The 21,108-nt window shown below is 38.4% G+C and overlaps 1 protein-coding gene across 5 annotated transcripts in view; it reads left to right on the top strand.

The window, feature by feature from the left end:
- mast2 (microtubule associated serine/threonine kinase 2) overlaps window positions 1–21,108 on the top strand; it is a 212,451-nt gene that overhangs the window by 65,515 nt on the left and 125,828 nt on the right. The window contains exon 1 of one of the 5 annotated variants that reach the window (XM_022675852.2): window positions 7,777–8,100. The exons of the other annotated variants lie outside the window; for them this stretch is intronic. Coding sequence (XP_022531573.2) covers window positions 8,062–8,100 — 39 coding nt within the window. The 5' untranslated portion in view covers window positions 7,777–8,061. Of the gene's footprint in view, window positions 1–7,776; window positions 8,101–21,108 lie in introns of those variants that run through there. 5 annotated transcript variants of the gene reach the window in all.

Below are 21,108 nucleotides of genomic sequence, written 5' to 3'. Positions count from 1 at the left end.
CGAAATAAAAAAAAAAAGTAAATAGAGCTGCTAAAGTAACGTGCAGTAACGGGGTGTCGGAAATGGTAACTAGTAGTAATTAGTTAGATTACTCGTTACTGAAAAAAGTAACGGCGTTAGTAACGCCGTTAGTTTTAACGCCGTTACTCCCAACACTGCTGGGGAGAGAACTAAGGTTAGTGCAGTTAACATCAGCGGCGAGCCAGCTAACATTACTGAGGAGAGAACTAAAGTTAGCGACAAGCTAGCTAACATACTAACATTAGCATAGAGTTAGCTATGTTACTGGGGAGAACACTAGGGTTAGCGGCGAGCTAGCTAATATTAGCGGTGAGCTAGCTAATGTTACTGAGGAGAGAACTAAGGTTAGCGATGAGCTAACTAACATACTAATGTTAGCGGAGAGTTAGCTACGTTACTAGGGAGAAAACTAGGGTTAGCAGAGAGCTAGCTAACATTTGCGGTAAGCTAGCTAACATGCTCACATGTTGTGCATTACAATGGAACAAAATTGAAAAAGAAAATTGATAACAGGTGGGAAATGTTAAGTTTTCATTTTCAGTTCAATGAATTATTTTCTATTTAAGAAGTTATGACTACATTTTTGGGCCTTAAATTATATTTATTAAGGTATTAAAAAGGTCTTAAAAAGCATTAAGTTTGACTTTTAAAATTGAGAAAGAACCCAGTCACAGAAATGCTGACCAAAGCATGCTCTAGTTTGTGTTCCATTTTATTAATGGTCTCTTTCATAGAGCGCTAATAGAGCAGAAGAATGTGTTCTAGACCAGCATCACAAACAATCCAGTTTTTCCCTCATATATAATATATAACAACCACACAACCTACTTTATATAGGACCCTTAAACACAAATCTACACCAGTGCCTCTTCTAGTGTCCCATTTAGGTCTTTGTGGAAAGCAGGACGAGTCCTATCCTCTGGATCACAGGGCTCGGCAGGTGCTGAAGCTCCAGCTGTAAGGGGTATTATCAGTAGCTGCCAGACGCAGACTGACACAGCTAATTCACTACATACTTGTCTGAAAGCAGCACTAGAGCTGGTGCAGGTATCTTCAAAGAAACAGCATCGTCAGGGGGACTGATAAAGTGCTGAGGAAGCTTTAGGCCAAAAAAAAAGTAAAAAAAAAATAAAATAAAATAAATAACAAGAAATAAATAACAAAAAAAAAAACAGAACTTACAGAAATAACAGAACAGTGATGCAGTGTGTGAGAAATCATTAAACAAGAAGTAAAACACCTATAAACCAAACAAGTAACAGTATAGAAGTTTGCTTTACTCTGACATGCCAGATATCACGGAACTGAAGAAAAGTATTGAGTCCTATGATATATGACACTCACTAATGCTTCCCTCCCACAATCTCCAAGAAGTCATGTTGCCATACCTTGAGGATGCTGGACAGTATTCAGCCTTACTCACAAGATATCACCTCACCACATACACAGGTGGTGTGGATGTTCCCAAGATGTTTTAGTTTACGCTCTGATATCCCATGACATTTGGCATTTCAGTGTAAGTCATATTTTTAAAACTGTTATGTAGTATGCAGTACTTATTAACAGCTTACTGCCAAACAATGAAAAATGATACCTCACAAAACACTAAGGAAAATTTTCTATATATAAAATAGACAATATTTTATACAAACAGTCTGCATGTCTTTACAGGTATATATATATATTTTGTTATGCTGTTGAGTGCATTCTAAATGAATGCTTGCTTAGTCTTGACAGATGATGCCCGATTACCTTGGAGAGTATCTCCATAGATCTCCATAGCTGTCTTCATCTGAGCTGAAACAGAGCTGGTATTCGTAGCACGATTGCACAGCCTAGGCTATCTGGCTCCTCAGACGAGATCATTACTCTGTTATGAGTCAGCTTTTCACAGCAGAGTGTGCCTCCTTGACACAAGGTAAGTCACTAGATCTGACTTACTGAGGTAATAGAAAACTGTTGTTGTAACGGAGGGAGCTGGATGAAAGACGCTTTGTAGACGGTGGACCTTTTTCCACAAATTATATTAAATCATTTTAGCAGTCACTTACAGGTTGTAGGGCTGAGTAGTTCTTTGTAATTTTATTGTTATCACAATATGAGTTTTCTCATTAAATACAGTGAAAAAGATACACTAATGCTGTTAATTGCATTGAACTCAAATTGAATTACCTGCATGTGACATATTTTGTAGGGATGCGCCAAAATGGGGCAACCTAAAATATTTGGCTGAAAATGGCAAAAATAAACTCTTTGAGAGAAACAAGTGAAAAGGCTAAACAATAAAAACTATACTGAACAGTGAAAAATGTATTATTATATTATTATTATTATATTGCAGTTTTTACTCTACTCTGGTGGAACTTTTCTGTGTTCCATGACACAAAACGGCTCCACAAAATGTCCAAGTTAGCCTAAATCTATGAACAGATTGTGTGACTTTGATCTGTCATCAACTCAGAGAGTAATCCAGCTAAAAAAAAAACAGCTGGCATTGTGCTCCAGCCCAGCTGAGCCGTGCAGCATTACATCCTTTAACCTAGCTGTTAGCTATGTCAGCTAAACTGCTCCTATCCAGTGTTCGCATGCCTTGTTTCAAATTAAAAGCCCTCTGCTGGGTTTTGTAATGCACACTTTGTTGGGAGATGTGCTGAGAATAGATATTTATGGTTTTAGTTGTACTTTTTAAATGACCTTTTCTTAATAGTATTTAAAACATGCTATTAGACTGTTTAATTCATGTAATAGTAAAATAAAAATATCAAACTACGTAAGAACAAACATGACAAAAATGTTTGGTATTCCGTACTCGGCCTCCAGGGCCAAATGTTTCATTTTATTTTTTTTTTTGGCCAAAACTTTCAATTTCATCACTACTAACTATGCTGAAGGCAGAGTGAGGAAGAGGTCCACAGTGAACAAACAATTAAGATCTTTATTTATTGCATTCTCGTATCGTGCACACTAGTCGGTAGCTTCTAGGTGTTTAAGCAACACTCCTCCTTATTCACTGGCCATCAGGAGGATGTCCTTTTTTTCTTCTTCTTCTTCTTCGTCTTCTTCTTCTTCTTCGTCTTCTTCGTCTTCTTTGTGTTCGTCTTCGTCTTCTTCGTCTTCTTCTTCTTCGTCTTCTTTGTGTTCGTCTTCGTCTTCTTTGTGTTCGTCTTCTTCTTCTTCGTCTTCTTCTTCGTCTTCTTCGTCTTCTTCTTCGTCTTCTTCTTCTTCTTCGTCTTCTTCTTCGTCTTCGTCTTCTTCTTCTTCGTCTTCTTCTTCGTCTTCGTCTTCTTCTTCTTCGGCTTCTTCTTCTTCGGCTTCTTCTTCTTCTTCTTCTTCTTCTTCTTCTGTTGTCTTTACCGACAGTGTAGCCAGTCATAAATCTGTCCTCCACTGTTAAGTGACTTGACTGAGTAGGGCTATAAATTTTTACATCCCTTTCTGAATAGACCACTATTGGACTGAGGTGACATTGGTCTACTTTATCTATCTGGGTGCATAAATCAGATGGCTCTGTGTTCACACCGGCTAAAAATACTGTGCCTGGCATTTCTCATGCCTCAGACCTGTCTGATTGTGGTGCAAGGCAAGGAAGGCAATTTCCAAGAAAATCCGCTCCATTCTATCATCTGTTGGGACACAGCGATAGGCAGACTTCTGCTCCTCCGTGCACAGATTAGATAAAGTGCTATTTTCAGAGAGCGTGTTTTACATGAGCGCTCTCGTGGTAGTGTGCTAGGCTTAGCACATTTAGTGTATATGTAGATGCAGTATTAAATGTACTATATGTATTATATATATATATATATATATATATTCCTGAAATTCTTGTTTTCATATGCTTGCTATACATCCATACAACAGTCCAGATTTCTAAATTTATTGGTACAGTTGTATTGTATCCTTAAAAGACTGCATGTGTTTACATTACATAGTCAAATGCAAATGCATTATTTCAAGAGTTGAGAACAACCAACAAATTTGATTTGAGAACAAATTTGGTAGTCAAACTGCATAATCAGCATTTAATAGCTGGTATCCGGTCTAGTGATGGGGAAGAGAGATCCATTCTATTCCCGCAGATAGGTTGAGCAAGTAGGTTTTAGGTAGATCAATATGGTTAATAATCATTCCTTGGATTTTCATATTCTTGTGGAATTCTTGATTGCCTATGGCTGCATTCCCAAACGCTTCCTAGCAGAAAAATAATTCCAAGATCACTAAGCAAGTATCATACGGAACACCTACAATTGTGCCATAAAGTAAAAAACTAACATTTTCTGTATTTATTGTTTATTTAAATTTGCAAACAAAATTGAAACTGTAGTCTTAAACTCTTTTGCCACCACTAGGTGGCAGTATAATGGCCTCATACGAGGACACCAGGCCCGTGAAGAGCAAACTTTAGGGTTGTGGTCTAGGCAATCCAAAATGTGATGCCCACACATGTGGATGCCAGGTCCTAGGAGATTAAGTCCAAACAGCACTTTTTGCTTTTGTCTGAAGTTAATGGATTTATTGAAATACTTTGTAATAGCAAACATCTAGACATTAAATGTAATTATTTTTTGTAGCGTTTTTAAGCTGAAAATAGCTTTGCAATGATGAGCTATTTGTAACGATTGACGTGTTTATTTTTAACATATTTGTATAATATAGTATGGTAGTAGTATTTGTCCATTTGCGTAAGTCCGCTTTAGTTTTTGGCATTCTTGTGCTAGTTAACTAGGGTGTTACCTCCTCGTTACTATGGCTGGCTGATGGGCAATGCTGGCCAACGATGGTGACTGCAATAAGTGTATGAAATTCAACTTGACCTATCTAGACCTGTCTATACAGATTTCAGTTGACATAACACATCTTAACTTTGTGTTAACTTTCATATGTGGTCCTAGATTGGATGAGTATCCAGTTTGTGTTCACATTGGATTTGATAAATCCCTTCATCTGCTTTCTGCATAACCAGCAAGTTGATTGGCTCCTTTTGTGGAATACCCTTGATTTCAGACTATAGGATGATTAAGCTGGTGTCCCAATACTGGTCTTGTACACTACTAGTGTGCATGTGTAGTTCATGTGTCGTGTATGTGCACAAAATTAATGGAAACCATCAGCATTGGCCTTCATTTCACATATCTGGGCACATATCTCTACTCACCAGCCTTTTCTCGTCCTCTCTGTGCTTCTGTCCTCGTCTTCCCCTCTGCCTCCTCTTCTATCTTTGCACATTTTCTTATCTCCCTGTTGTAATTTTCTTAACGTGCCTCTGCTCCTTCGTTTTCCGTTTCCTTAGTTCTCTTCTATCTTCAGATTTCTCTGGGCTCAGCATCGTTGTGGTTTTGCTAGATTATCATCGCCATGAACAGGAAAAGCAAAAGCAGTGCAAGAGCAAGAGCACACAAGTACAAGATGGAGAGAAAGAGAGAGAGGTTAGGTAATAATGAGTCACAGCTCTGAAAACGTTGCACTGGCTATAGCTAGGGATATTAATCTATCTCTCTCTCTCTCGTATCCCTCTTGTCCCCTAGAGAACAGAAGAAAGCAGCCTGGCTGCAGATGAATCACTGTACATTTACTGAGTGAAAAGAAAAGAACACAGCCTAGCACAGTAGAGTACAGTCTTATTAAAGCCTGTTTACTGTACGTAGTGTATGCTTAACACTCTGCCTGTCTTCATTGGGCCCCGAGTGATTCCGTTCTAACACTGCAGCTGAATAATTAATTGCAGATCAGCAGAATCATTATTTATTCATCGTATGGGAGAGCATGGCAGCCATGTGTTTGGAGAAGAATACACGGTTTGGCTTTGGTATGGCTTTTCCGCCGCACATTCAGATTGAATCAGATTTGAAACAGACTGAATCTCGCCTCTGTGTTGGGACTAGAATGGCAGGGCTGTGCAGGAAGCAGGAGAGTGGAAAGGCGGAGTCTTTCAGCTCCCCCATTCATAATATGGTAATGCATACTAGCTTGCTTTGGCTCTGATTGGCTGGCTGGGTGTGTTGCCTGGCTGATAGGAGAGACAGAGTGTGTGCGTTGTGTGCTGCCAGTGCTCGCCTGCTCGCTCGCTCGCTCCTGTGTGCGCTGAGCAGAGGAGGAGGACCACGACAGAGGCATGCGAGGAACATAGAGAATGCAGGCAAACAGAAGAATCTCCAGCAGAGGAGAAGAAAAGGCTGCATTTGATTCACTAGGCTCTGCGTGTGCAGCTTTCTCACCATATATCCGAGCAGGAGAGCTGCGTTTGTTTTCATTCTGCAGTAGATCTGAAGGATAGAGGACAGGCGGGGATTGCTAGCGACTGTGACTGTGTGACACTGCCGTAGCAGCCTCTCTGGCAACCTCCCCACTCCATTCACAACCATGGTGGACCGCTTCAAAGGCTGCGCTAATGACCAACATGAATAGGCGCTAAGTGCCACTCTACTTTCAATGCTCCTTTTTCTTTTTTTTTCACATGCACGGATGACTCTGCTCTGTCTGTGCAGCTGTTCCGGATCCACAGCGTTTTCCGGTAAGCGCCGTTTTGCCAACCAGAATCGGACCAGGTGGCTGAAGAGCTGAAGGGCTGGTGCAAGCAGACTGTATGTAGGGAGTGGAGGGAGATGTATGGTGGTGGGAGAAAATGACGGAATGTATATGATGTGACTGTCTTTTTATTTTTTTTGTATGCAGTCACAGTAAAGCTGCAGAGTCCTGCTGAATCAGTCTCTTCATCTGTTTATCTGTTCCTCTGCTCAGTAAGGCACCCTCTTTCTCGCTGCCTCTATTGAGGGGATTGGGTTGGATTGGGATCCAGCCATGCGGGTCTGAGCGGAGTTGTTGATGTTGTTCTTCTTCTTTGCCTTGTACTGTCTTGTGGGGCTGGTGCTGCTAGTTCTACTTCTGCCTTGGCTTCTGCAGCTGCGGACGTCCCCTTCAGATATCCGGATCAGCTCAGGGTGTGAGAAATTCGGGACATTCTTTTATCTCATCTCGGACACTTTTTAAAGAGACTGAGAGACTTTTTTTTTTTTTTTTTTTTTTTTTGGGATCACCAAGCAACCTTTTCTCAAACTGGTGCACATAAAATGATTTAATAATTTTTCTTTCTGGACCACACTTGAGGGGAGTGGTCTTCAGCATATGGATGGATACTCATATACGTTAGAAACCTGTCTACGTGCCTAAATGCAATCTAATGTAATTCTTTTCTAGTAAGACTTTGATGAACGGAGGACCACCACCACACACTGTCCTCATTAGTTCTTCTGTTTTAATCCACCAAGCTGCCATTCGCGTCATTAAATGCCCACGGCTTGTGCCACGGAAGAGGCTGAGGTTTCCATAGGAATCAGTCCTTATGGGACTCCACGAATAAAAAGCGAGAGTGGTTTACAGCACAGAACGTTTGATGGAGCCATTCTACAGCCCTTGTTGAAATGGGCCATACACTCTGTTTGTTGTTCTGAGAGGCTGCTGTGCAAGAGATAGAAGCAGAGAGCAAGAGAGAGAAAGAGGAGACATGCTGTTCTAAAGGCTGTTGCCTGAAGTGCTTTGCATAAGAAATGTGCAGAACCAGATAGAAAACAGCATGAACATAGGGCCAGCGACAGAGCTACCACTACTCAAGAGATGCAGACGAGATTTACTGCCACAGTATTATTAAGCCTCTAATCTAGACTAGAATGTTAGTCTGGAATCTGCACTTTTTTCAGTGAAGATTCAGTTTTCTGAGTCACAGTGGGACGTTTTTTGTGTGCTATTTTTTTTTGTAATAAATGCCGGTGAAGTCATTTTTTCTCTAGCATACACCGAGTCTCCGTCTGGGAGCGTCTGAACTGAAAGACTAAAAGACGACGATTGACTCACCAACTGGGTTAACTCTGCGCCGTCTGCAGTCTGCCCATTCATGGCACATCATTCCCCTCTGGTGCCACTACAGTGGTTAAGCTGAGAATTGCCTGCTGGTCCTGGCTGATTCAGAATCATAGGCCGAGAACTTGCCGCTCTTTTAATCGAGTGGTTAAATTGCGTAACTGACGGGGACAAGAGGGCGACAGCAGAATGGATGACTCCAGTATTCTGAGACGGAGAGGTCTCCAGGTAAGGTTTCTTTAAGATTCTCAAATGTCCCGTATGTAAGCGCTTCTCATTTAATTTTGCCACCTCAGCGTTATTAACCATCTTGTTGCAGCAGCATTTTTTCTTAAACAGTCCTTGTAGCTCCTGATTAATATGTAGTTTTCCACAAAACCAGCATTCCATTTTGTCTGGTAGCAGGTTGTTAATAATGTAGCATAGTGTTTGGTATTCCCGCTCGTATCATAAGTAACATGAGCACATTTCACTCCTGAGTGTTTGTGAATTAAATTTGCACATTGCACACTCAGCCATGCTTTCTTGCTTCCTTGCTTCTTATTTAATTAAGATTCTTGAAAATTTACCTGAAAAATATAGATTCTGAGCAATTTACAGTCAGTTGGGATGATCAGATGAACTCTACATGAATGATTTGTAAATCAGAGTGAAAATATCTAGGCTTTTTTCATCAAAATCATCAAAAATCTACCACAAATATTAGTTTAAAATTTGAATATGTTTTAACTTAAAGATGAAAGCATTTACAAATAAAGGTTTTACAGTACCTAGTAGTTTCTTAAAGAAAATTTAATAAACACTTTTTTTTTTTGCTAACTCATTGTTGCATCAGAGGTTGATCGATCAAACAGTGTATTCTTTGCAGTTATTCCATTCACTTTAACAGTGTTATATATGCGCAGCAACTTGAGCCTGTATTGATTGAAATGCCTCTTTTCATGATTAGTATTTTATTTTCTTGTGCAGCAAATAGTGGTACAGTGGAAGTGGTATGGTGTACCACAGAGGTCTCAAGGGGAAGACTGTCTGGTTAATTAGTAAGATATGACCCTAATGTAATTCTAGTAGGGTAGATGTAAACCCAAGTCTAGGCCACAGGGGTTAGTTGATCAGTTTTATGCCAAAATAAATGAAAGGTCATGCGAATGTTTCTCATCCAAAGAAAAAAAAACGAACTCGGACTTTCTCTAAAGTGTGCAGAAAGTGTACTATCTAGGGAGTCTAGCTAAATAAAAAAAGCTCCTTTTACTTTATACCATATTTAGTCATGAAAATTAATTATTTAGTTTTAAAGATTGTAATCGCCATATACAATATATATATATATATATATATATATATATTTACATGAATGACTCAATAATGTGCAGTGACACTCTCCATTTAATTTGTTTGTAAGCTTTCAAAGTAGGTGCACAAATAGGATCAACAGTTAATTGGAGTACGGACAGAAGGCTCCATCAGTAGTTTTTAATTTTGAGCATAAATGAGCTTTTAGACCTAATGCATGTTCATCTGAATTGTTTAGCAAGCAAGTTGTCTAGTCTTAGCAATATGTAAAAAAAAGTTAGCTGACTTTTCAAACAAGGAATTTACAGTAGGGTTGTACAATGATTTGTATAGTTGAGGAAGCTGCAATAATGCAACTGTATTACCCCTGTGCAACAACATAGGGATCTCTTTACATTGCAGACTGTGCTCATGAAACATAACTAGGCTGGATGCAGAGAGAGGTACAGTGAGGTCGAGGTCCACAGTAAATGCACACACTAAGCTACTTTTTACCTTGGGTAAAAAAATATTGCAACCATACAAAGAAAAGCCTTCAAGAAGCTTAAATTAATGCAGGATCTTAAATAAATGGTATTTTACATCAATATCACGATATCCAACAGTACTATTGCACATCGCAGCACGTTTTTTGCTCCATATTGTGTAGCTTCTTCTATATTGTTTGTTTCTAAGCTTCACCTCAACCCTGGGGCCGGTCTAGTCTTTGAGGATCAGCCCAAATGAAGGGCCGTGTCAGGTTGGCTCTTTACAGTAGTGGTTGGAGGGGTGTTTCCCATTTATAGTACATGTTAATCTTTTTTATCATTGCCTGTCCTTATATTCTCTATGTAGATATTTGAGAACATAATTATGTAAACTATTTCCTTTTACTTTTGGGGCACTGCTTGCTTTTCAATAATGGGAGTGTTGTAAACCTCTGAACTAAGGCTGTACAGTAAAGCATATTTTCATTGTTATCGCTTTAAGTTTTTATGATAATCACTTTAAAAAAAAACGGGGTTGTGCAAAAGTGCCCGAAAAACATTTGACTACAATTAATTTAGATTTTAAATACATTTGTTTTTCACATTGATATCAGAATATCTGACAATTTTATCGCAGATTCCGTTTTTGTTTATATCATCCATCAACAAATTTAGCTTAATTTATCACTTTTCACATTGCTATCAGAATATCTGACAGTGTTATCACACATCACATTTTTTTTATCTCCATCATGCACCCTAATTAATTTATCTTTATAGATCACTATGCACATTGATCCCAAGATATCTGCTTAATTTACCGTTTTTTTTTATTTATTTAGACATCAGTATGGTGGATATCTGACCGTGTTATCCCACATCAGATTTTTTTTTTATTTGTACTCCTTATTAGTTCCTTTGTACATCGATACCGGGATATCTGACAGTGTTATCGCACATCACATTTTTTTCTTGTGCAGTCCCAACTTAATTTATCTTTTCAAACCAGAATCAGGATATCTAAAAATGTTATCGCACATTACATATTTTTAATTTTTTTTTTCCTTATCATGAACACTTTATATAAACACTTAGGCTCAATCCTATGTTTTTGCGTATGCCTGTCTAGGGTTAGGGTGTCCCGATTTCTTGTTTGGCTGGAGGGGTACATGACCCTTCAAACTGAGATTTTTCAGAGGCACACTCATTGGGGTTGCACTTGAAAACTCTTGCCTACCTTACATGTAATATATCTTTACGGTGAGGTTTAAAAGGTGTTTATGTCTACTAGAGCTGCACAATATATCGTTTAAGCATCGTCATCACAATGTGCGCATGCTCAATAGTCACATCGCAGGACATGCAATGTCACTCCAGACAATAAAACACGTCAGGTTGCAATGTTTTGATTCTTGACACAAGAAGTAGATACGCAGCGCTGTCTCTGTGTCTGTGTGAGTGACAGACTGCTGATGCCTGAGAAGTGCGAGGGGAAGGGGAAGCGTGAGGGGGATGCAAGAGTAAACACAAGGTAACTGCATGGCCTCCATCCACATGGCTGGGCACGTTCTTGTAAACGCGTGTGTTGAAAGCTGTGCAGCACAGGTTTGCGCAGATATTTATAGTTACAGCTAAGTTCACACTTTTATTCTGAGAAAAACTCTCTTATTTACCTTTTATAAAGGCATTTAAATGTCTGATTAAAGGGCAGATTAATTTTTTTTATTTTTTTATTTTTTTTTGCAATTTTCCTCTGATTTTTGAGTGCTCAGCACTGACTCAGCTCTTGATTGGTCCAGACGCGAGACAGCAAGGCAGGGCTGGTGATGTCATGGGTCCTGCATTGTTTAATATCGCGACATATATATCGTAGAAAAAAAGAACATTTGCAATGTTAAATTTTTCCAATATCATGCAGCCCTAATGTCTGCTTTGAAGATCAGTGCTGCAGCATAGTGTTCTCCACTGTGAAACAGTGGAATTGTACAATAAAATCTCCTTGTCTTTCCTAAATTATCTTTTTTTTATATAATAGAAAGTAGAAAGCAATGCTTCAAGACCCTCCCTATGAGGCTTGCAGCAGTTCAGTAGTATCTGCCTCCCTGTTCTGTGCTGGTGTGTATCGGCGGTGCTTCAGAGCCTCTGGCAGAGCGAGGCAGGGTAGGGTTGTGCTGAGCTGAGCTGCTCTGTGTTGTGTCTGGGCAGTGAACTGTGCAGTAGGGGGTTTTGTTTCTGTAAATCCTTCATCAGGGGGCTCTGCCCCAGGCATGGGGCTCGCTCTGCCTGCTGAATCTGGGGGTAGAGAGAGAGAATTCTAGGGGGTTAAACTCCCACTGAGAGAGTGGAAGAGGGATGGAGCCGTGGGCAGATATTTCGGAGTTAGCTCTGAACTGTATACTTGGCTATTCTGCTTGAACAGAACAAGACAGCAGCCAGTCAGCCAGTCAGTCAGATGGTGTGGGAGTAAAACAGGCTATGTCTTTTAATTCCTATGAGGTAGATTGTAATCCATTTTTAGTGCTCTTCAGTTCTTCTTGCTGATGGAGGCTTTCTCTGCTATCCTTTAGGCCTGCTTTTATATGTAAATTGATCATGATGACTAACGGCTGCTGCTTGATGAATTGGCTCTTATGAATTTAAGTACCTTCTCTTTAATGGCCTAATGAGGTATGAGCAGCCATATAAGGAGGAGGCCTAATACGTCTTCCTGGGGGAAGAAGCTGTGCTGCACTTAAAGCTGCTATTGTCCGTGTTTATGGGACGAGGTTAAAAGGTGTGGTTGTGTCCATGTAGGCGTTTAAATGTGGATGACTAAAGCCCTATTTTAATGGAATTGAATTTACACGGGGTCTTGGGGTAATTGTCTCTTTTGCAGGGTCTCTTTTCTTCTTTTTATTTCCATCTGGGTCAACAATATCTGTATTTTTCTCAGAGAAAATCATATACTGAGTTATCTACTCTTTTATACAAAACTCAGCAGTGCTCAGATCATTTAAAGGAAGACTGGATATACATCTGTAGTCTTCTAGGATCCCAGTCCAGAGCAAAAGACTGAAATTTGGTTTGGTTTCACACAGGCGCAAACCTAAATGCACCAAATCAAGCAACAATAAACCATGAGAGCACACTGTCTTCTCTGATTGGTCAGAGCTGTCTGGCACATGAGCAAGAAGGTAAATATAGCGAGAAGATTGTGTTCCACTACGTATATCTGTACAGTTTATGTCTTCGCAAAAAGTGTTTTCAACAAGATGTGCAGCACAGAGGTACACGTAGTAAACAAGAGTCACACGGCTGTGAGTAGTGAATGCAGCACAGACTGCTCATGTAAACAGCATGGAGCAGAGACAGCCTTTGTTCATAGCTGTGGTAATTAGCATTATCTGGCTAATATATCAGATTAAACTGCACCTTATCAGTAGTTTAGCTCAAATAAAAATAGTATAATTAATAGCTGGATCACGTTTTCATCACAAGCGAACCACTTCAGAGTTCATTTGGGATTGGACCGAGACCTGCTAAAGGAGGGGAAGGGAGTGGTCTGTTTGTTTTGATCCGCATCCGATTGAGATTACTGTTCTCACGCCTGCTCAATCAAACCACACTAAGGGTACAAACAAATAGTGCTGGTGTGAAAACACCCTAGGTAAGGTAGAGCGAGTCAAGTGCATGATGGTTTGCTAGCAGTCTAAAAACACATTTATATATATATATATTTTTTTTGATAGTTCAGACTTTTAGACCAATATCAGCAAGTTGAAGTTGAGGTAGGCTATAGTCCACACGTTAAACAATAGAAGATGAAAAAGAACCTCAGTTGTGTTGAAATTAGACTCCCGCAAAAGACTATGCTTTCAGTTACAAATCAGAAATAAAAAGAAACTGTGGGTTATCAGATAAACTCATTTGAAAGGAGTTGGATACTGTCAGGGAGGCAGAAATCAGTACAACACCTGAAAGGGCAACTCACCAAACTGACAATTTACTGATGTTTGATGCTTGCCCTTCTACAAACCAATCAACTTCAGTTATAGGGAGATGCAGCCCATGTAGGTGATGATGAGAAATAAACATAGTATAGATCTTTAAGTCACTTAATAAACACTGTAATTTAAAAACGGGTCTGAAAACATGCCCAGAATGTTGCAGAACATGAAAGAAAATGTAGATGAAATGGCTGATGGAACTTCGCTTTACCACAAACTGAAATAAATTCAAGTGTCTCTCTAACTGATTGGACGCAGCTGTTGTGAATGTTATCATGGGTCCTGGTGATTTAAGCAGTTGTTGCCTGAACACACTTTCCGTATCATCTAAAAGTTTTTAAAACAAATTTGTTTCAAATCGTGAAGCCTAATCTTGCGTAATCTAATTGTAAGGACTTTGTTTCACCCTGAACTGAATGAGCTGGTGCTGCTTTGACGGTTGGGACGCAGCTGTTGTGAATTCAGACATTCGCGTGCTAATCTGGCTCTTCCTGTGGTGAGAATTTTATCACTTAGGGATTGAGCAAGTTTTATTACACACATCCCCAGATAAACTAATCCAATCCCAATACGGCTTTAGTGGAGTTTCGATTAAATCTTTTGGATGCCCTGCAGGAGTCTGTTGGATGGTCTGAAAGTGTTGTTCTTGAGTAGAAAGACTGAAGAAAATCTATTCCAAATGTTCTCTACTCCAGACATAATCAAAGTTGCTAATTAACAGATTAGACTATGCATTTCTCACTTAGTTTTTTAAGCCAGTAGTTATAACCTTTGGATTGTAATAATATTGTCTCAGTAAGTTTGAATGTGTAATTTCGTTTTTATTTCCCCCCTCATGCCCTTATCTGGCTCACTGATCCCTTTAACACAAGCCAGCTTGTCTCATGGGTCTGGGGATTAAAATGGGAAATGATTTTTGCTGGAAGAGAAACAATAGTCTGTGTGTGAGAAGCAGCAGCTGGATAAGCTGTGCCGGCTCGTCTTCATGTTGTTGATCGTGTGAGTTTATTTCAGGCTTTGACACGTTGAATAAACCTGCACTCTCTCACCGTTGAGTTTTTGCAGCAGATTTGTGGTTCTCTGCACACAGTTATTCATAGAATCCTCCTATATTTCTCATCTAACATCTGTGCTGATATTCACAATCTCTTCAATTCAATCCAGTTCAGTTCGGCTTTTTATTTGTGACAGTATTATTAAACCTGTGGGATCCTGTATGGAACAATCTAGTTTTAAACAAACCCTATATGTACTGGTATATTCAGTAGAGATGGGACCGATCCGATACAGTATCGGTAACGTGGCCGATATTGCCGTAATTTGACGAATCGGATATCGTGCGAGTGCGGCCGATCCACTTAGCGATCCATATTCCAGTCCACAGCTTGAGCTGGACAATAAACCTGCCGTAACGTTAACCTGAAACTCATCACTGATCCGGATTTCAGTTTAACAGTTTACTCTGAACCCCCAGCAGCTTCAGTCTGCGGCTGACTGAGTAAACTTTAGCTGTTTGTCTACAAAAAAATTCAGTTATCTGGAGAGTTTTAACTTTGGAAACGCTGTACAGCAGAACGGTACACATAAAGTCAGCATCTGAGAGGTGAACAGATTAACATCAGCAGTCTGTTAGCCTAGTTAGCACTAAACTGACAGCAGCTGCATTCTGGTAAAAGTATAATCTACAAACTGGAGTGAACTATATTCATAATCCACATATCCTATAAAACCACAGGATCTACAAACTCCAACCAGAAAAACGCACCCATCTGTTATTAATTTTAATATATTTATATTAAATAATTATTTTTATAAAAATTTTAACATTTATATTGAAAGGAAACTTTTGTGTATTTGCCTATAAAGTATGTCAACATGTCATGTTACTATTAATAAACTAAAAGTATCGGTATTTGTATCGGTATCTGCAATTTTATATCAGTTTTATATCGGTATCGGATCGGAGCTGAAAAAAGTGTATCGTCCCATCGCTAATATTTAGCAACAATTCAGTCAAGCCTGAACCAGTGATGGACAAATTAAGTAATGCAACATGTGGATTGAGATTGATTCACTTTATTTAAAAGTTGTTAGATGAAGTGCTGTTAATTACAGTAGGCAACAGATCACTACTTTGTCCACTGAACCATTACCTAAACCAGTAAGCAGATGTAGAAGCAGATATGGTCTAAATTCTGAAAGTTCACCATTGTACTGCTTGTTTACTTAGTGGTGCGTGAGATTATCATTGAGCATTTTCTCTAGTCAGTGTTTGCAAATGCAGTTCCTCAAGGGAATATCTCTATTATTACTTTTTTTTTTTTTAAATATAACACCATAGAAAGAAAGATTAAGGTTAAAAAAAAGGTTTGTGGCAGCAGTTTAACATGTTCTTTTTTCACATTAAAGCTGTCAGCAAATAACATGGAATAATATGATCCGAGACTGTAAAATGAATTGAAAAACTGCTAGTAATTTGTCTTTTCAGGCGTTAACCTTTGTAAATTGAATCCCATCCACATAGGACCTAAGAATCTATTTTATTTTATCTTACTTATCTATTTTAACAATTGCTCTTGGGTGTAAACTGGACTGTGAGATAACAGTTTCGTTCCACCTCATGTACCACGTGATGGGAATGACAATAAAATCTCCTTGAATCCTTAAATCCTTGAATCAGAGTTTAAGACAGTTCTATAGTTTTGAAAAAGAAAGAAAGACTAACGATTTGTCGCAATGAGAGTTCACAACCTTTTTTTTTTTTTTAAGATTAGGAGTTATACTTTAAGAATATTTTATAGTTTTACCACTGATTTGCTTCCTTTTAAAATCTTGTTTTATTGTTCAGCACTTTGGTTGACACTTGATGTCTTTAAAATGTGCTTTATAAATAAATTGACTTGACTTGACTTTTTTATAAGTAATTTATGCATTAGTTACAAATATATTTAACAAATTAGCTATAACAGAAATATAGTTTATAGACAAATATAGATATTTAGTCTATATATACAGGTGCATCTCAAAACAAATTAAGATATCATTGAAAAGTTACTTTATTTCAGTAATTCAGTTAAAAATGTAAAACTCGTATGTTATGTAGATGTATTACACACACAGCCAAAAAAGCCCAAAAATCAGTGTCTTAGATATTTAGAATAGTATGTAAGACTAATTGGTACTTTTGGCAATGTGGGCAGTATTCCTGCTGGAAAATGAAATCCCAATTTCCGTAAAGATGCGGATTACTGAAATAAAGTAACTTTTCAATTATATTTAATTTTTTAGATGCACCTGTAGATATAACCAATTAGTAATAGCAAAATCATATTAACCCTAATGCTCTGTGTTTATTTAGTTTCTGTTAGTTTACGATCTCTAAAAGTTTATGGATACAGACAAAGTGAAGCACTACCACTGAAAACTGGAAACATGACCACTGCCATATGGAAACAACGAAGATAAACTCTGACAGAGCAGAATTTGAATTTGTAATGAGTAAATTATCTCTCATTACAAATTCAAATATTAACTCTACCTCTTTCACCATGTTTTATTGTTGTCAGAAAGTTAGGACTCTGAACTGCCCTTTAAGGGATGTACTGCTTACTGTCCACAGCCACATAAAGAGCATATAGACTATGTATTCATATGTAATAAGAGTATAAATGAACCTTTTAGATGCTCAGTTTTATTTGTCTATCCCTGGTTGACTCTAGAAATGGAGCTTTTCAACTTGAATGACTTTCTTGTTGATGTGCTAAAAGTCTAGATGTAGAAATATGAGCTTCAGAACAGCTGCGCTTTCGTTTCCTTTTCTCTTATTTCCCACCAGGTTGAACTGGCAAATTGCTCTCGGGCTCTGCTGTGTGTTTCAGGTGAAGGCTCAGGTGGGGGGATTGTACCTGTGGGCTAGAGAGAATGAGTGAGAGATTGGGAGGAGGTGAGGTGAAGCGTTTTGGAGCCCGGGTGCATCTGGTGACAGTTTAGGCTTTAATGGCGTGTTCTGAAGCTCTCAGTCACGCATTGCTACTTTTCATTAACTGGGCTGATTTTGTGCAGTGACCCATTATGTGTCGGGCAGCCCTATTAGGTTAAAAATTTCCTCAAATAGACTTCCCCAAGGATCTGCAGGTCTGTGAGAATTATATTGGGAGCATTTTTATTGCACTCCTTTCGTCTGTTTAACAAGTGTGTGTTCTTAGCTTTTTTTTTTTTTTGGTTTTCCATTGAAATTTCCGCGTGTGAAATCTCTAAAACTAGGGCTGGTAAAAATGGGGAATCATTATATCATAATGTAGATGTCTTACTTTCTGTCTATACATAGAATTCCAAACTTGATTTATACAGTATTAAAGCCACCACCTGTCCAAATAAAATAAAACATGGGTGTCCTTTATTACTTATTAGTATATATTTATTCATTAATTCAGACTGGCCTGAAGACTCGAGACTCTTACTGTGAAGCATTCTGAAATACCTTAGTCAAAATGCCAACTGCTCTACTTGCGATGCTTACTGCATTCTGAGCTGGATTACTCGCTAATAGCTGATGATAGATCAATAGCACCATACAGAGTAGATAGGGTATGTTCTTCTGTTTAATATTACATGCATTATATCTATACTTATGGCTATATTTATATATGTCTATAGTCCTAAATTATGAAGCTCAGAATACCAGGTTAGCTGCAATGCTAGCTAACAACTGGATTCAATCAGGTTTAATCTGTGGTGCTAACAAACACAGCAGGATGTTAGCCTAGATGTTAACTGTTCCTCTGAGCTGGATTATCCACTGATTGTTGATAATAGATTGATGCCACTGTACAGGTTCACTGATAGTCAGATACTCTCTTTGATATGATATATATGTAAGATGTCTGTATGTAACCAGCATGTTGCAGATTTAAAATTCACTTTTATTGCATCCTTTTTGATCACAATACATGTTTGTATCTAATAAATGTCCAGCCCTGGCTAAAGTGCATTAATCTGGATTAAGCTAACATTTTCATCTGAGCCTGTATTGTACTTTAACCCCTTGTTTTCTTGACAAATAACATGTTTTCTATTATTCTAAAAGATGGTGGTTGTCTCAACTTTGCTAGTGCTATTTCAGTACCCCTTAGGGTCCAGAAGAGACATCTCAACACCTTCCATTCCAATTTCTCTCCTTCTTACACCTTCTTAACTCTGCTTTTGATCCAAAGCAGTCTCCTGGCAGGCAAAGAGTGTCAGAGAAAATCATTGTAAGAGGAATTTTTTCGCAAGTACACGAGAAGGTGGGGACAAAACCAACAGTAAATCATGTGATCTAGCGGCATTAGTGGAGAAAGAAAGCATGGAGATTCCTGAGTGTGTGAGGAACATGCTGTGAGCTAGAAACCATGGTGTGCCCCAGGACCCTAACTGCAGAGCCCAGTAAGAGCAGAAAGCCATTAGCCTGCAGGCGCTCCCAGAGCTGGTATGGAGTGAGGCTGTCCATTCTGAAGGAATTCACACCGACCACATTTCAGTCTGGAAAGGTAAGTGATAGTGTGAGGGTACATGGTTATAGATTATCTGTTAAGTGGTACAGGTTGTCCAGATTAACGTCAGCCCAACGTCCTTCAGCCGACAGCGGTATTAAGGTACTATCATCTATTATTAATGAGGCTTGTGGCTGCCCGCAGAAATGTGGATCCTCATAACTGTCATATAAAATGACAACTGCCAAATGACTGCGAGTGAATGTCATTTGCTGGGTTTCAAATGACTCTTCACCCTGAAAGCTAGCAGGCTGGTTGTGGACAGAGCTTACACAGTTATGGGTTACACAGTTAACTATGCTTTAATAAAATTAACATATAACATTTGTGTAACTGCCTTCATAAAAATATTACAGTGGATTTTATTCCAGTTGGTCTGGTTTACTGGTAAATAAGTGAGATGATTTCTTTTATTTTTGTATGGTTGTTTCTCTGGTTTCCTGTCAAACTAGAATGTAAATTGTGGAACCAATGTATTTGTCCCACTGATTTTGTCCAGCTGTTGCTGTATCTATCATATAACTATTTAAATTGCATTATCATAACCTTTTCACTGCTCTTTCCCATCACAGCAATGTTTTACATTGCATTTTAAGGCATTGCAGTAAGGGATTATTTGCATTCAGTCAGTCACATGAGCATTAGGTATATAAAATATTAGGTTCTAATCTCAACCATTTTCTACTGCTTTGCAGCCTGCTAGCCTGATGCTTGCCATCATGGCATGGAGACGTGAGGCTCACGTGTGGCTAAAAACAGCATACTATTAATATGGCAGGGATTTTCTGTGAGAGCTCCTTTTATTTTATTATTAACAATATTAGAATAGTTATTGTCTACATACTGAAATACCTCTAAATAAATAATGTTTTAGTAATATCAACTGCTAATGTTATTTGCTAGAAATGCACCAAAGTGAAACCTCTGGCCAAAAGCTGGAGACCGAATAATGAACTCAGGTTTTTTTCTCAGGTTCATTCTTTTTTTTAACATTTAATATGTTAAGAAGCCCAAAAGGTGTTTTTTTGTCTTTGTAAAGCAAATGCGTTTATAAAACGTATTTTTTTTTTATATCTCAGCAGACAAACCAACAAAGCACAATTCATTTACCTCAGGAGTGCTATTTTAATCATGAATTTACTTTAGCGCTGCTATTGTAACCATAAATCCTAATGACTAGCACTAGTCTAGTGAAATTTATATATATGGTATACTCCTCAAACTATTAAACACATCTTAGTAGACTGCCTTGCACTTTTAACCACCAGAAATAACTTTTATTTACAAATATAAAAAATAACTGTTTGACAAGATTCCACTAGCTACAATACTTCTATGTTTTCTGGAAGTCTTTCATAGAAGAAACTGATTTAAGTCTGTTATAATGAAGTCACGAACATTGTCAATGCCATGAAATAGCCAGTATGTTGCTGATATGGCACAAATCACAAGCAAACAAACACAAACAAAAAAAACAAACTGTTTAATGATGTTATACAGGTTTTGCCAATCGACTTACAAATTGTCCATATACTGTTACTGTTTTAGAGTATGTAGTCACACTACACATCTTATGGGAAGAATACAGTAGGGAAATGCCTCTAAAATGAAGAGTAATGAAGATCAGCTTGAATTTGCTTCAGCATATGCTCAGAACACCAGCTTTTGCATTACTCGGTGAAGTACAGAATGTGTCTCACATTTTCTTCCCCTCATTTTTTAAATGTCTGTGCTGTAATTTCTTACTGCAGACACAATATTTTGATGCCATTGTAGAACTCATTATATAAAGGGCTTTCTTGCACTGTTTTCACAAATAATGCTAATCTCTACAAGCTAGAAATGGTTTGTTCATCCCTTCATTGTGCCACACTTAATGCAGGAACAGATCTTTCTTTGTTCTTGCTGTTGCTGTAGCTTTACCAGCTTCCAGTAGATGAGCTACCGTTTTCATTTTAT

This window comes from Astyanax mexicanus, chromosome 5 (assembly GCF_023375975.1).
Source record: "Astyanax mexicanus isolate ESR-SI-001 chromosome 5, AstMex3_surface, whole genome shotgun sequence".
Lineage (NCBI taxonomy): Eukaryota > Metazoa > Chordata > Actinopteri > Characiformes > Acestrorhamphidae > Astyanax > Astyanax mexicanus.
This window is presented reverse-complemented; position numbering and strand designations above follow the sequence as displayed.